Source organism: Orbicella franksi, chromosome 11, assembly GCF_964199315.1.
Source record: "Orbicella franksi chromosome 11, jaOrbFran1.1, whole genome shotgun sequence".
NCBI lineage: Eukaryota > Metazoa > Cnidaria > Anthozoa > Scleractinia > Merulinidae > Orbicella > Orbicella franksi.
In genome coordinates this window covers 11222520-11236978 of record NC_138155.1, presented here as the reverse complement: position 1 = coordinate 11236978, position 14459 = coordinate 11222520, and the positions used below count along the sequence as shown (strand labels likewise).

Genomic DNA, 14459 nt, shown 5'->3' with positions numbered 1-14459 from the left:
CATTTCTTTTGCGTCACGCAGTCTTCTGCCTGCATTATGCGTGGCGTGACACACCCCTCTGTAATGTGAAGCGATGTTTCAATCCTGCTTCTGATGTGAATATATAGAATGACTGGTGCCATTATTACTGAGCAAACAAATGATGTTGAATATTTTTGCTATTTTGTGGCTAATCAAAATTTAACCAAATTTCTCTTTTTCTGACATTTAAACGCCAAGGGACTGGAAATAATATTGTACCCAGTCTTTGCATGCCATGTTGTTACAGATGATTCGAAACCTCGCTCTACGTGGCTGTCGTGTCTTTACGGAAGTTCACGTGGGTTTCTTTGCGGTGAGAAGGAGCTTGTTTCATTCCTCGAGGGCAAATCAACACCGTGAGGTAAAATATTTATTATTAGTCTTAATAGGATGTCTTGTGTATGAACATGATTTGCATTTGAGGTACGATCACACATCCGCATGTAGATCATTGTACTCGGTTAAAACAAAGACTCTTCACATTTCAAAAAACTTCTATTCTGTTCTATTCTACTCTCAATTCAACCACTTATCTCCGCTATATATTCCCGCTTGATCTTCACACGGTCTGATCATTTCAACTCCCAACTCCCCCCCCCCCCTCCCCCCCGCCAAGTCCTTCATCAGCAAAACATTATTCTGAGCTGAGAGCCGTTACGTAATACATAACAATTATTTTGTGTACCTTTGCTATTTAAAATACCATATCTAAGACAATTTTGCTGGAAATGTAATGCAAAATAAAAGCTCCATCAGAATGTTATCATTTAATATGTTTTCAAATTAGAGATGTCATGTTAAGGGCTGAGGCCCTAGGAGGGTCTGAGTTTCCTACATCCCGTTAAATGTTGGCCTAAATATCCCATATCTTGAATATTCTGTATCCCAAAAACCCCTAACACTGGGCCTGGTGGCTGGTTTTCACTAGCACACAAATAAAGCATATTATTAGCAACATATGAAGACAGGATGATAACAGAGCACTGCGAAGCAGCAGCTTTTGTTAGGAAATTGTCTTAATAAAAGGTGCTAATTACAAACATCTTGTTGCACCTGCGTATGTCAGCTTACGCTTATGCGCTACTGAAAACCAATCAATTTGCTCATTTGGTTGGATCTTATCATTACAGGCAGGAGTGACCATGGAAACCAAAGCAGGCAAATCTGTTGTTATTTACTTTGTGCGAAATGACCTGCGTGTTCATGACAATGAGTGCTTGTACTGGGCTCAACAGAATGGAGACTTTGTGATTCCTTTATTTTGCTTTGACAAGAACATCTTTGGTCACAGTGCTATGACTTGGCACTATAAATTTGCAAAGACGGCAACACATAGAGCCAAGTTCATTTTGGAGAGTGTATCTGACTTAAGAGAAACATTACGGAAACATGGGAGTGACCTAATTGTGCGCAGTGAGCAGATGGCAAAGGAGGCAGTCTCAGAAGTCATTAACTTATGTCGTCAGAGTAATGAAGGACACATTTCACTTGTGTACCAGAGAGAAATCACTAAAGAGGAAACGGATGTAGAAGCAGAATTGTTGGAGCTATGTAAAACCGAAAATGTCACAGTGAAGTGCTTTTGGGGATTGACATTGTACCATTTGGAAGACCTGCCATTTGCCTCAGTGCGTTCTTTGCCTGACACATACACAGAGTTTCGGAAAAATGTTGAGACTAAATGCAGAGTGCGGCCCCTGATTCCAGCTCCAGACAGTCTAAAATCTGTGCCTGTGTTTGTAGCAAATGACCACATTGGCAGAATTCCAACTTTGAAGGAACTTGTAAAGGATCAGTCAGCAGAAACAACAGATGCAAGAACAGCTTTCCCATTTTCTGGAGGAGAAACAGCAGCTCTTGATCGGCTTAAACATTACCTCTGGGACACGAACCTTGTTGCTAGCTACAAGGAGACACGCAACAGGCTTATCGGATCAGACTACTCAACAAAATTCAGCCCATGGCTGGCTGTGGGTTCTCTCTCCCCTCGGAAAGTGTTTCATTGTATTAAACAATATGAAACAGAGTGTACAGCAAATCAGTCAACCTATTGGGTCATCTTTGAGCTTCTGTGGCGCGATTACTTCAAGTTTGTCAGCTTCAAGTATGGCGATTCCATCTTTTACCTGTCTGGAATTATGAAGAAAAGAGGGTTACCATGGAAGCGAGACATGCCAGCATTTGACCAGTGGCGACATGGCCAGACTGGGGTTCCATTTGTGGATGCTAACATGAGAGAGCTACTGCACACTGGCTGGATGTCCAATCGTGGACGTCAAAATGTGGCAAGCTTCTTAGTGAAAGATCTCGGGCTTGATTGGCGCATGGGTGCAGAGTGGTTTGAATCTCTTCTCCTAGATCACGATGTATCCAGCAACTATGGCAACTGGAATTATTCAGCAGGCATTGGCAATGATCCACGTGAAAACCGTAAGTTCAACATGGTTAAACAAGCCCTTGATTATGATCCAGATGGAGATTTCGTGAGGATGTGGGTTCCAGAGTTGGCTGGTCTTAAAGGAGCTAAAGTCCATACTCCTTGGATGTTGTCAGCATTGGAACTGAAACATGCCAGTGTAACTCTGGGGGAAAACTATCCCAGACCAATGGTTTGCCCACCTGAATGGAACCGGCACACATCAAAAGTCAAAGACACTGCAAAATGGCCAAGGACACAACGTAGAGGAGTTGATTTCTATTTCAAGTCCCCACAGGAGGCAAGCTCATCGAAGAAAAGACATTAGTTTAAGGTTTCCAAAGATCTGGATTCTTAAGGAGCATTGGAATTAATCTTGAATACTCTCCCTTAATTACATTGACTTAATTGCTTGACCAGAGGCAGCCCAAACGCACATTGAAAATTGAGGTAATTTAATAATTTGTGTGAGCATTCTAAGATTACTCTCTGAAGTACAAAGAACACGTAAGTGGTGGCATGTGGCAATGCAGTCACAGTTGAGAACTACTATTGTACAAGATGATCAATTCTTGATGGTCGGCAATGTAACATTTAACACTGCTTTCTTAAGCCAGTCACATGTCACTTGCAATGCTTGCATAAATTGTTTTTTTATGGTTAACCTCAGATCGTATTGTGTTATTGTTAAGGCACTGGCTGGGCTGCAGTGTCTTGATAAAAAAGTTTGTAAATGGCAATATTTTGTTGTTGTTAGCAATAAGTAGATTTAAAAGCTCTGGAACAGAAACATTTTTTCCTGACATCTGATTGGCTGTTTACAGTGAGGACACTCAAGCCATGAACACTTGATACAGTATGTGTTTATACTTTTTTTTTAGTGCCCATAGAATGCAGGCTCTTCATTTTGACAAGAGTATTTAGTACTTCTACACTGTAAAATGCTTATATCATACATGTTATATCAAGAGTCTAAAAGTGTACAAGAACGTCAAGTTTTCGCAGTTCAGGTGTCCTTACTGTGAACAAGCAAAATAGAAGTACACCATGGGAAATGGCTTAACATGCATTTAGCTTTAAAATAACGATTTTATTCACAGACTTTGCTCCAGGCTGCAAACCAAAAGGATTACAGCTCTGGGAAAAAGATGACTATGTAATTCAGCCACATAATGTTTGTTTTTGTGTTGAATGTACCAGACAAATATTATTATAATTTTAAAATTGCTTATTAATGATATTGTCTACTTAGTACCTAAGTACAAGCATATTAAAGTTAGCTACTTATTTCTGGGCACACAGTACCTTAGCTTATAATACATATTTCTGTCCTGGATTTACAAAATCATTTTTCGTACAATAAAGGGTGCAGGTGTTGTTGTTGGTTAATTTGACTAGTGCTCAGGTGTTATGCATATGGCTATGAATTACCGGTAAGTACTTGCATGAACTGTTGCCCATGTGTCCCTGATTTTTTTGGGTGTGAACTGAAATAGAACAGTTGATGAAAAGTTTATTGATAACTTAACAAGCATTGTTGTGACTACAAAAAAACATTGTTCAACGGGCGAGACAAAGCTATAAGTTAAGCAACAAAGAATGCTACCCTTCATAGAATCAAAAGAGATTTGAACTGACGAAGGACCAGCAATGAAGGTGTCCCTAATTCCAGATCCCCTGTTATAATTCAGGAGGTGGTGTGGTTTTGATCCAATAGGTATAACTCTGCAAAAGTGTTTCCAACAAATAACAATACTGAATAAAATAGAGCAGCAACATTCTAATTACAAAGTCAAGTATGCATAAGGTTCATGCACAGTGATTATTTACAGTATGTGCACTCCATGCAGTGGTCATTTGGCAGGTGCCGTGATGTCAAAAACAGAAAAATTTTAACTACATCTGTGTGCACTTTTCCTAGTCAGAGCCTTTGTAACCCAGGTGGGGGTCTCAGGGGTCAAGAATGTTTTCCTCTATATATGTGCTCACAGGCACAGCCCTCATCAACTATTAGGCATAGAGATTGAGACCAAATAATCTAATTGTTTTCCTTATAAATCTACTAGTTGTTCAAAACTTTACCTAAATCCTCTTCACAGACACTTTGAACATGCAAAGAGGCAGCCACCAGCTGTTTGTTTAGTTACAAGTGTACACTGTTAGGCTACTCACTAGATACAACAATAGATAGTGAGTGACATAGCGAATCACATATTAGGCATTTGTGCAGAATGATAGTAGATTCATTCTTAAACTAGATAGTAGCCTAGTAGTGCATGGTTGTCAACAAAATGAAAGCCACTTCTTTGCATTTTCAGAATGTCTGTGAAGTGGCTTTAAGTCTCTATGTGTAATAGTTGACTCAGGCAGTACCCTCATCAACTTTCATGTGATAGAAATCTTGAGCTCATAATCTAACATAACTTGATGAGAGTATGTAAACACAGTTATGTTTCTGTGCTTTGAAAATAATTTATCAAAAGTTAGGCAAACTGTTGACTGTGTCTCAGGGTTTTACAGCTGTCTCAAGTTGTCCCCAACCCCCTTCTGTCTAGATGAGGCTATGATGCTGTTGTTGAGTTCTCACATGGGCTAAACCATGAAGATGCTTCAATGATCTTTTTTTCAGTACTCTATGATTCTAGCAGTTCCTGTACGACTTTCTCCCAGACCTTCACGGACAATTGATTTGACACAGAACGCATGAGGCGAAACGATTGCCACCACCCCTGGGGGGGGGGGGGAGGTACTCCCACCCTTACCCCATTTATGACCAAAATCTGTAATTTTCCCTACCCTATTTATAACCTGACCAAAAATTTGATACCCTGTTTGTGACCTGAGCCTTAAATCAAAACCCTGCTTCAGATCTGCCTTATAAACTGTTCCTTAGCACAGACCAATGTTAAACATAATTTGTCAAGGGCTTTTGTTGATGGTCTTATTGATAATGATGAAAACGTAGCTTCTTTTTAAAAACATACCCATCTCAAGACTAGAAGGCAAAAGCCATATCCTATTTATGACCAAAATTGCCAAAATCAATAACCTATTTATGACCAAAACAGCTGAAAAACCATACCCTTTGGGGTCGTCCCCCACCCCCACCCCCCTTCCCCCACTACCCCGAGATTGACCAAGGCAACCTCAAGACAATAGTAGACAACTCTTGATTAAAGTCAATCCAAAGTTCTAACGTTGTTTCTAATGTACATTTTCGACCTTAGCGCTGAGAAAGTACACTTTTTCAGCATCACAAAACTCGTTTGGATCCACTGGTATACTCTTCATGTCCACGTCACCAAATCCCTCCTTGCGTAATATTTCTTGGATTTGATTCTCGCTCACGAAAAAGCAATAGAACTGTTCCTTGCCTACATAGTAGAAAGTCTCACCTATGACGCTGTACATGACCAGATATCCACCCGGTTTTAGGTATTTTTTCAACTTGGCAATTGCATTCCTGTACTCTATTTCAGATTTCACAGCTGCTTCAATGCACAAACTAGTTGTCACGACATCGAACGAGCCCAGCTGGGAAGTCCATGTAGCGGGCCATTTCACCGGGTCTTCCAATGCAATATCACAGGGCAAAATGTGACTTATTTTCTTCCTTAGCTCAGCTTCTCGTATCAACGCTTCTTCGCTTCCCTTGCCTTCAAAACTTTGCACAACGAACCTGAAATATGGCGACCAGTCGTGAGCATCACCTGATCGTTCTCGCCAAGCGGCTACTTCTTTTCGATTCTCTTCGCTGTACTCGGCAAAGATGATCTCTTCGGTATGTGGTGCAGCACTTATAAGATCGAAGATGGCAGGTCCCCCACCGAAGTCGAGAACTCTTGCGTTTCGTTTTGCCATTTTTGACCAAAATTCATGAAAGCATCTTAGTGGAAATTCTCTGTATTCAAGCTGATCGCCTGCTCCGTTGTAATAGTTCAGGTAAGCTTTTGGGTCAAACTTGCTGTGATAATCTTCACCGAAACGTAATGAATCCATCGTCACAAGGTACACAGTCTGCGGTCTTGAGAGGCAGAGAGATTCTCTGCTCTTTCTTCTCTCACCGATCCTTCTTTTGGTCACGTGGTCGAGAAAACGGAGCCTGACTCGTAACGACATTTTAAATCGAGAAACACTAGGGATAAATTTTAAGCAATTTATAGTTCAATTATGGCGAATTACTTGAATTCCGACTTTTCCACCGTTCATGTATCAAATATCAGAGAAACTACAGAAATTTCGTAAAGTTCTACAGAGTATAGCCTCATGCGCAGACGTTTTTACAGTTCGTCACGCAATCGAGGAAAGATTGCGTGACGAGCCATAAGGAGGCTATATGAACTGAACAACTGAGAAACCGGCTTCGTGTCTTTCAAGGCATACTGTATTCCATGGACTGGACTGGACTAGATTAGTAATACGCGGATAAGAAAATCGCGGATCAAACGCGGGACTAGTAAAACGCGGCTTAGTAAAATGAGGATTAATAAAAAGGGGACTTGTAACACGAAGACTAAAAAAACGCCGACTTGTAAAACGCGACTAGTAAAAACGTGGACTTGTAAAACGTGGACTAGTAAAACGGAGACTAGTAAAACGCGGACTTGTAAAAAGTGGACCAGTAAAACGGGGACTAGTAAAACGTGGACTAGTAAAACGCGGACTAGTAAAACGTGGACCAGTAAAACGTGGACCAGTAAAACGCGGACTAGTGAGTGAAACGTTATAAAATGTTTCTTTTTTTTTTTTTTTTTTTTCAAACGATCATCTTTCGTCTAAAGAACTTCAAATACTTACCAAAAGTGTTCTACTTTTGATAGAAACAGAAACAAATATACCTAAGCCTACTACGTTTACATGTACGTAGTTAGAGCCACTAAAATATATAACTCTTACTGACCTGGTCTTCTCGGTCCGTACTGTAAGTCACGGAACGAGTTTTATCCCCTTCGATTTGCTTCGTGCTAGGCTAGAGTCATGTTAGACTTTTTTATCAGCTATTACTTGCGGATTTGGTCTTTTGGTTGAAATTTTAATTGCTGAGTCACAGTCATATACCAGTAGTACAAGATTAGAACTATAAGATTTGATTCCTTTTCCCTGCCGATTATGAAAGTAAATTCTCCCATTGATTCCCAGCTGTTTAATATACAACATACATGTAGTGTAATATGTGTTCGACGCAACACGCTGTGGTCGCACAACCTGTAATTGAATTTAGTGTTATTGTTGATAGTTTAGCTTGAACAGATTTTAACAGCTCTCTTTTTCGTTAAAGCAGCAATTTTAATCTACTGTTCACTTTCGACTGTAGCGCCGACAAAGTACAGTTTTTCACCATCATACAACTCCCTTCTTGGTTCCGCTGGTAACTTCATGTCCGCCTCACCAAAGCCCTCCTTGCGTAATGTTTCTTGGATTTGATTCTCGCTCACGAAAGAGTGATGGAACTTTTCTTTGCCTACTCTATAGCAATTCTGACCTATGGAGCTGTACATAACCAGATATCTACCTGGTTTCAAGTATTTTCTCAACTTGGCAATTGCATTCCTGTACTCTATTTCCGATTTCACAGCTGCTTTAATGCAAAAACTAGTTGTCACGACATCGAACGAACCAAGCTGGAAGTCCATGTTGAGGGCCATTTCGCTTGGTCGTCCGTGTAATATCACTGGGCAAAATATGAATTATTGTCTTTCTTAGCGCAGCTTCTCGTATCAACGCTTTTTCGCTTCCCTTGCCTTCAAACCTCTGCACAACGAACCTGAAATATATCTTTCTCGCCAAGCGGCTACTTCTTTCCGATTCTCTTCGCTGTACTCGACAAAGATGATGTCTTCGGCATATGGTGAAGAACTTATAAGATCGTAGATGCCAGGTCACCCATCAAAGTAGAGAACTCTTGCGTTTCGTTTTGCCATTTTCAGGCGACCAAAATTCCTGAAAGCACCCTAACGAAAATGCGCTGTATGATTCAACCTGACTAATTTTGAAGGTAAATTTTTGAGTCAAACTTGTTGTGGTAGTCCTCACCGAAACGATATGAATCCGTCATCAGCAGGTAAACAGTTGATCTGTGGCCCAGCCAGACAGAAATTCCCTTTTCTGCCAACCTCACACTCCCAAGCTCTCTCCGAGAGAGGTTGGGAGTTGTCTGAGACTACACAGTTCTATTTACATGTTCGGGGAAACAGAGGAGCTACACGTAACGACATTTTAAAACGAGAAGCACAGGGCACGAATTTATAGTTTTTGGCTAATTACTTGAATTCCGACATTTCCACCGTTTATTAGTTTGTTAGAGATACTACACAAATTTCGTAAAGTTCTACGTTCCTACGCCGGCTCGTCACGTAATCCTTCCTCTGCTGCGTGACGAGCAATAAGGACGCTATCCGTACTGACAAACCCTGGGAGACAAACAAACCAAACTTGGCTTCATTCAAGACCACGCTGTCCAGCACATGCTTTGCAAACTGCAGGCCAGCTGTAAATAAACAAACTGTCTTGGAATAATTACTGATCATTACTGTAAAAACCTAGTAAGCTTCTTTTTTAAACAACGTCAAAATCAATATTTTGTGTTGACGCACCGTCAAGTTTGACGTCATACCATACTAAGTCAAGCGTAACTAGCGGTCGTTAATCGGGAGGTCACTTCACAGTGTTTTTGTACTATGCACTATTAGCTACAATGATAAAGTCAGAGCTTCGTGTAAGGTCTGTTCAGGGGGAAAAAAATGTATAATAAGGTTGTTCTCGTATTTCTTGTACACGATTGTGACACAACAATTAAAAAATAAAAATAAATAAATAAATAAAAAAAGAAGAAATAAACAAAGAAAAAAGAAATCTAACTTGACTCTAACTTAAGAGACTCGTGCTCGGCGTGACTCAGACCATGCAACTTTGCTGAACCGTGAAACTATTCTTCGATAAATTTGCATTTTAATTTTTCTCTGAGTACTTCATGATTCCAACCCAGCTCAGACAACTGTAGGCAACTCATGAATGTTAAAGTCATTCCAAAATTATCTCTATTGTACACTTTTGACCTTAGCGCTAACAAAGTACAGTTTTTCACGATCATATAACTCGCTTGTTGGTTCCGCCTGTAATTTCATGTCGGCCACCTCACAAAAGCCCTCCTTGCGTAATATTTCTCGGATTTGATTCTCGTTCACAAAATAGCAGCGGAACTTTTCCTTGCCCACGGTGTAGAAAGTCTCACCTATGGAGCTATGCATGACCAGATATCCACCCGGTTTCAAGTATTTTTTCAACTTGGCAATAGCATTCCTGTACTCTACTTCAGATTTCACGGCTGCTTCAATGCAAAAACTTGTTGTCACGACATCGAACGAGCCAAGCTGAGAAGTCCATGTTGAGGGCCATCTCACGGGGTCTTCCAATGCGATATCACACGGTAAAATATGAGTTATTTTCTTTCTTAGCTCAGCTTCTCGAATCAACGCTTTTTCGTTTCCCTTGCCTTCAAATCTTTGCACAACAAAACTGAAATATGGCGACCAGTCGTGAGCATCACGCGATCTTTCTCTCCAAGCGGCTACTTCTTTCCGATTCTCTTCGCTGTACTCGGCAAAGATGATCTCTTCGGCATATGGTACCGCACTTATAAGATCGTAGATGGCAGGTCCCCCACCAAAGTCGAGAACTCTTACGTTTCGTTTTGCCATTTTCGACCAAAATTCATGAAAGCATCTTAACGAAAATTCACCACTGTATGATTCCACCTGACTGTAATTTTTAAGGTAAGCTTTTGGGTCAAACTTGTCGTGATAGTCCTCACCGAAATGAAATGAATCCATCATCAGCAAGTCAACAGTTGATCTGTGACCCTGCGATACAGAAATTCCCTTCTCTTTCTGCCATCATCATCACCCTCCAAAGCTCTCTCAGAGAGAAGAATATAAAAGCAGAAACCGACACAGCACAGGATCTGTACTCGTGGTGAGAGCCTGGGATAGAGGCGACACCGTTTTGGTCACGTGGTCGGGGAACGGAGGAGCAACTTGAAACGACATTTTGATACGAGGAGCACACACGACAAAGTTGTAGTGCTTGGCTATTTACTTGAATTCCGACTTTTTCTACCGTTTACCAGTTTGAAATTACAGAAATATCGTAAAGTTCTCAGACGATCCTACTGCTCGTCACGCAATCCTTCCTCCACTGCGTGACGACTATGGACTATAGACTATAGACCTCCATAGACAAACCAAACAAAGCAAACAAAATTGGCTTCATTCAAAACCGCGCTGTCCAGCCGGTGCTTCGCAAACTGCGGACTACCTGTAGATAATAGTTAATAATTAAATGCCTTTTGTTATAGAGCACGTTTGAATTTCCAAGTTTATGCGTTGCGTGACATTGAAGAAGGCTCTTGGGGAGGTCAAAGTGTTTGGTAACTGAACAGTTCTTGCAGAAGCATTAATTCCAATGTTTCGGAGCTCTATAGTAATTACTTTTTGTGTCAATGGCAAACTCAATGACAGATGTTTCTGTTCAACTTTATGGCCGCCATGTTAGTGTCCCTCCGAGGGGCACCAAGATGAAGTCTCCATACAAAGCTCTGTAAATCTGGGTAAAATACACTTTGTCGAATAACGCGCGAATGAAAACCGCTCAGACCTAAATCTTGGTGACGTTGTTTATATATCAACCATCTACCATATCCCAGATTCTTAACTTAACTTATTGAATGGTTACGATTTTTGTGTGGGATACCTGTGGTATCACACACTCTTGTCATCGGATTGTACGTCCGTTAATGCTTATGAGCAGCAAAGTTTGCAATGCATTCTGGGTCCATGCTGGAGCCGTCATTTTGGATATTCTGGTAGGATCCTTAGTAAACAGTTCATCGTTCTGATCGATCATGAAAACAGTAAGCGGAAGTTACATTCTAGGTTATTTAAGTCCAACTATTTATAAGTGGAACTCTAACGTAATTATTTCGGCTACCTTCCTTGTCGCTTTGGTTGGTAATTCTGGTGGCGTATTTTCGGCTACTTTTTTGACGCGTTGGTGAGTAAAATGTCACTGAAAATTGATAATTTGCCTTTACCTGATATTAGCTCTGAACCAAGTCCGGCGATTAGATACGCTCACCAAAAAGTTTTACTGAGCCGTAATTTGGAAAGCGTTTAAGTCTGCCGCTTACAACTAAAATTAGACAATGAAAACCGATAAAATTTTCATCCAAAAAATACAAAATGCGCTGGTATAATAGAAGAAATCTTCCTTAGTGTCCCACAGTTAATTTTTTTTGTTCTCGTTGAGGGAAAAAAAACTGTAAAATGCATTGAACTGGGTAATGCTTAGACATGTACAGACAGTCGCGGCAACATGAGAAAGTTTTACTACCCTAGTAATGAGATTGTACTTTGTTATTGTTATCGTTGTGTTGTTGGTTGTTCTAGTGCGTTCTTAAACATAAAGCAAATATATCTACGGATACAGATTAGCTATGCAAAGCTTTCGAGTGGTATACCCGAGCCTTTAGGCGTGTGTATACCAAGAAAAAAACAATTGACAAGTGGGATGTTCCGTGGTATACTACGAGAGAACATTATTTTATGCCATGTCATAGAAAATACTGAACATACAGTGGTCAACACAGTCAATGGAACATAATCTCATCAGTACTTTTCTTTTCTGTCCTTCTATTTATATATACTTTTATAAAACTATAAATGTACGTGAGAAATATAGTGTACGGTTGTTGTTCGAAGCACGACTAGTAGCCAACATAAACAAACTCTGTGCCACTGGCGACTGATTTGAATATTTCCGCGCTGATGAATTAAAATAGATAGCATTTACATTGCCTTTCTTTGGTTCAGGCTTACTTTTATAGATCTTTTCCATCGATTCCAAACAATTTCGACCTTAGCTGCATACGTAGTGAACTATTTGTCGCCACTGGAACTAATCATCAAATGTAATCAAAATCCATCCCAAAGTCGCGTACAAGAATAGACAAATTATTATCTTAACTATAACAAAAGCACGTCATCTCGCATCCCGACGAAACAGGTTACGTTTGTGTTGCTTTGCACGGTCCAGAATCATAAAGGAGCAAACGATCAGAGAAACAAAGAGTCTCGTCTGCACATGCTTTGCGATAGCGTCATTTGCTTTGCCCCTGCTACAGGGAGGCCAATTTTGCCCCAAAGATCCACTAGCCGGTTGTCCCATAAAATCTCACTCCAGTCTGCATTACATCTGTGTTCTCCTTTCCGTCGAATGCAATAAGCTTCTTGTTGGTTTTGTTTTCTAAATATATGTGTTTTGTAAATATGTGTCAATCAGGCCTATTTAATAAAAAAATGTGGAGATACTTGGTAGACTATATAATATCCCCAAAATCCCATGCCGCATCTCAAACCTTAAACAAGAAAAGGGTTCTAGCGGACAATGGAAAATAACGAGAGTACTCTTGAAAAGCATAATCCTTTTGAAAAGAACTTGTTGTTATCTTTAATTAAGAAGCTTGATTACAATGGTTAATTTAATCTCTTTCAGTTGTGCAGTTTATGCAAAACAAGGTTGAAAAGAGTCTATCCTCAACATACATATGCCCTTTCGGTACCCCTATTATTTTAATTAAGACAGAACTATATAAATATAGCAAAGAAGATTTGTCAGTTTTTCTTTCTGGAAAAACAAGCTGCCAGCAGATAAGCTGTTGTACATCCGATCCGACTTAAAAAATACTCTTACTCAACGGCGGAACAAACGCACCAGGAATGAGAACTTTAATGTAGACGGAAACTTTACAAGGGATATGAACCAAACAACTTAGCTCTCAGCATACCAATGAACGTTTTTGAATTTCTTTCAGCCTTCAACATTTTTCTATCCATTACAGCATCCCTGGGCAATACTCTGATACTTGTTGCACTTCACAAAGAGACTTCTCTTCATCCACCGACAAAACTTCTGTTTCGATGCCTGGCGGTCACTGATCTTTCCGTTGGAGGTATTTCGCAACCACTTTTCGCCGTTTTCCTTTTGTCGTCTGTAACAACTGGAATAAACTCGAAATTTATTTTTTACATAGATCAGCTATGTAACGCTTCAAGCTTCATTTTGTGTCAAGTATCGGTCTTCACATCCAGCGCAATAAACGTGGACAGACTCTTAGCCCTGTTATCTGGACTGAGATACAGACAAGTTGTGACATTACCACGAGCTCGTGTAGTTATCACGTGCTTTTGGTTGATTGGTATATCATGTGGATCGATGTACTTTTGGAATGATAGTATTGCCTTTACAGTAGCCTTTGTGCTTACAACATTTTCTCTAACAACCTCTGTCTTCTCCTATGCAAAGATTTTTCGCAAGCTTCGACAGCATCAACTTCAAGTGCACGCAGTCCCAAAAGGGCCACCTAACGGAAGGCAAGTGACTCTGAATATAGCACGATACAAGAAGTCAGTATCCAGCGTATTATGGGTGCAGTTATCATTAATTACCTGCTATATCCCGTTTATCGTTGTGGTTACGCTCATGACCTATCGGGGAATGCCTGGAAACAAATTGAGTGAAATAGCTTTCTGCGTTCCAGCAACTCTTACCTTTCTAAATTCGTCTTTAAACCCGATTCTTTACTGCTGGAAGATCAGAAGTGTACGACAGGCAGCCAAGGACACGATCAAACAACTGAACTGCTGTAAATCAGCCTAGATCGTCCGCTAGAGTGGATTCGGTTAAGAACGGATTCATTAACTTTGAGTGTGATGAGTCAAGAAAATGTCCTGTCTTTCACTTTGTCTTTTGTCTTTTGAACATATCAAAATACGTACAATGTTTAAAGCTTTTGATAACTAAAAAAGTAATAGGCTTGAAACATCTTCGATCATTCAATACTGCACCCAAATGCCCGGAAAAGTGATAAATTGCAGTACAAGTCAAATTGTGACAAAGTGCCACCTGATAACAAAACAGTTTATCATATATACCTCGTGCCTTCGTGTCATATATGTCACGTGCCTTA

General features: G+C 40.2%; 3 protein-coding genes and 1 pseudogene across 3 annotated transcripts; 1 reads left to right on the top strand and 3 right to left on the bottom strand.

Annotated features, from left to right (window-relative positions):
- Positions 1–241: 241 nt before the first annotated feature.
- On the top strand, positions 242–3817 carry LOC145460289 (cryptochrome DASH-like). Its single transcript, XM_081445041.1, has 2 exons — positions 242–382; positions 1152–3817. The coding sequence occupies exons 1-2, from the start codon at positions 257–259 to the stop codon at positions 2763–2765; spliced, it is 1740 nt and encodes a 579-aa protein (XP_081301167.1). The 5' UTR covers positions 242–256; the 3' UTR covers positions 2766–3817.
- A 92-nt stretch (positions 3818–3909) lies between these two features.
- Positions 3910–6658, bottom strand: LOC145460330 (indolethylamine N-methyltransferase-like). Its single transcript, XM_081445109.1, has one exon. The coding sequence runs from the start codon at positions 6554–6556 to the stop codon at positions 5642–5644; it is 915 nt and encodes a 304-aa protein (XP_081301235.1). The 5' UTR covers positions 6557–6658; the 3' UTR covers positions 3910–5641.
- A 562-nt stretch (positions 6659–7220) lies between these two features.
- LOC145460136 (nicotinamide N-methyltransferase-like) lies at positions 7221–8804 on the bottom strand (annotated as a pseudogene).
- A 32-nt stretch (positions 8805–8836) lies between these two features.
- Positions 8837–11038, bottom strand: LOC145460135 (indolethylamine N-methyltransferase-like). Its single transcript, XM_081444868.1, has one exon. It carries the CDS (start codon positions 10267–10269, stop codon positions 9475–9477), a length of 795 nt encoding a protein of 264 aa, XP_081300994.1. The 5' UTR covers positions 10270–11038; the 3' UTR covers positions 8837–9474.
- Positions 11039–14459: the final 3421 nt, after the last annotated feature.

Coding starts and splice junctions, on each gene's coding strand:
- LOC145460135 (XM_081444868.1), bottom strand. CDS start 10,269: ATGATGGATTCATTTCATTTCGGTGAGGACTATCACGACAAGTTTGAC.
- LOC145460330 (XM_081445109.1), bottom strand. CDS start 6,556: ATGTCGTTACGAGTCAGGCTCCGTTTTCTCGACCACGTGACCAAAAGA.
- LOC145460289 (XM_081445041.1), top strand. CDS start 257: ATGTTGTTACAGATGATTCGAAACCTCGCTCTACGTGGCTGTCGTGTC. Junction 383..1,151: donor GGGCAAATCAACACCGTGAG/GTAAAATATTTA, acceptor TTATCATTACAG/GCAGGAGTGACCATGGAAAC.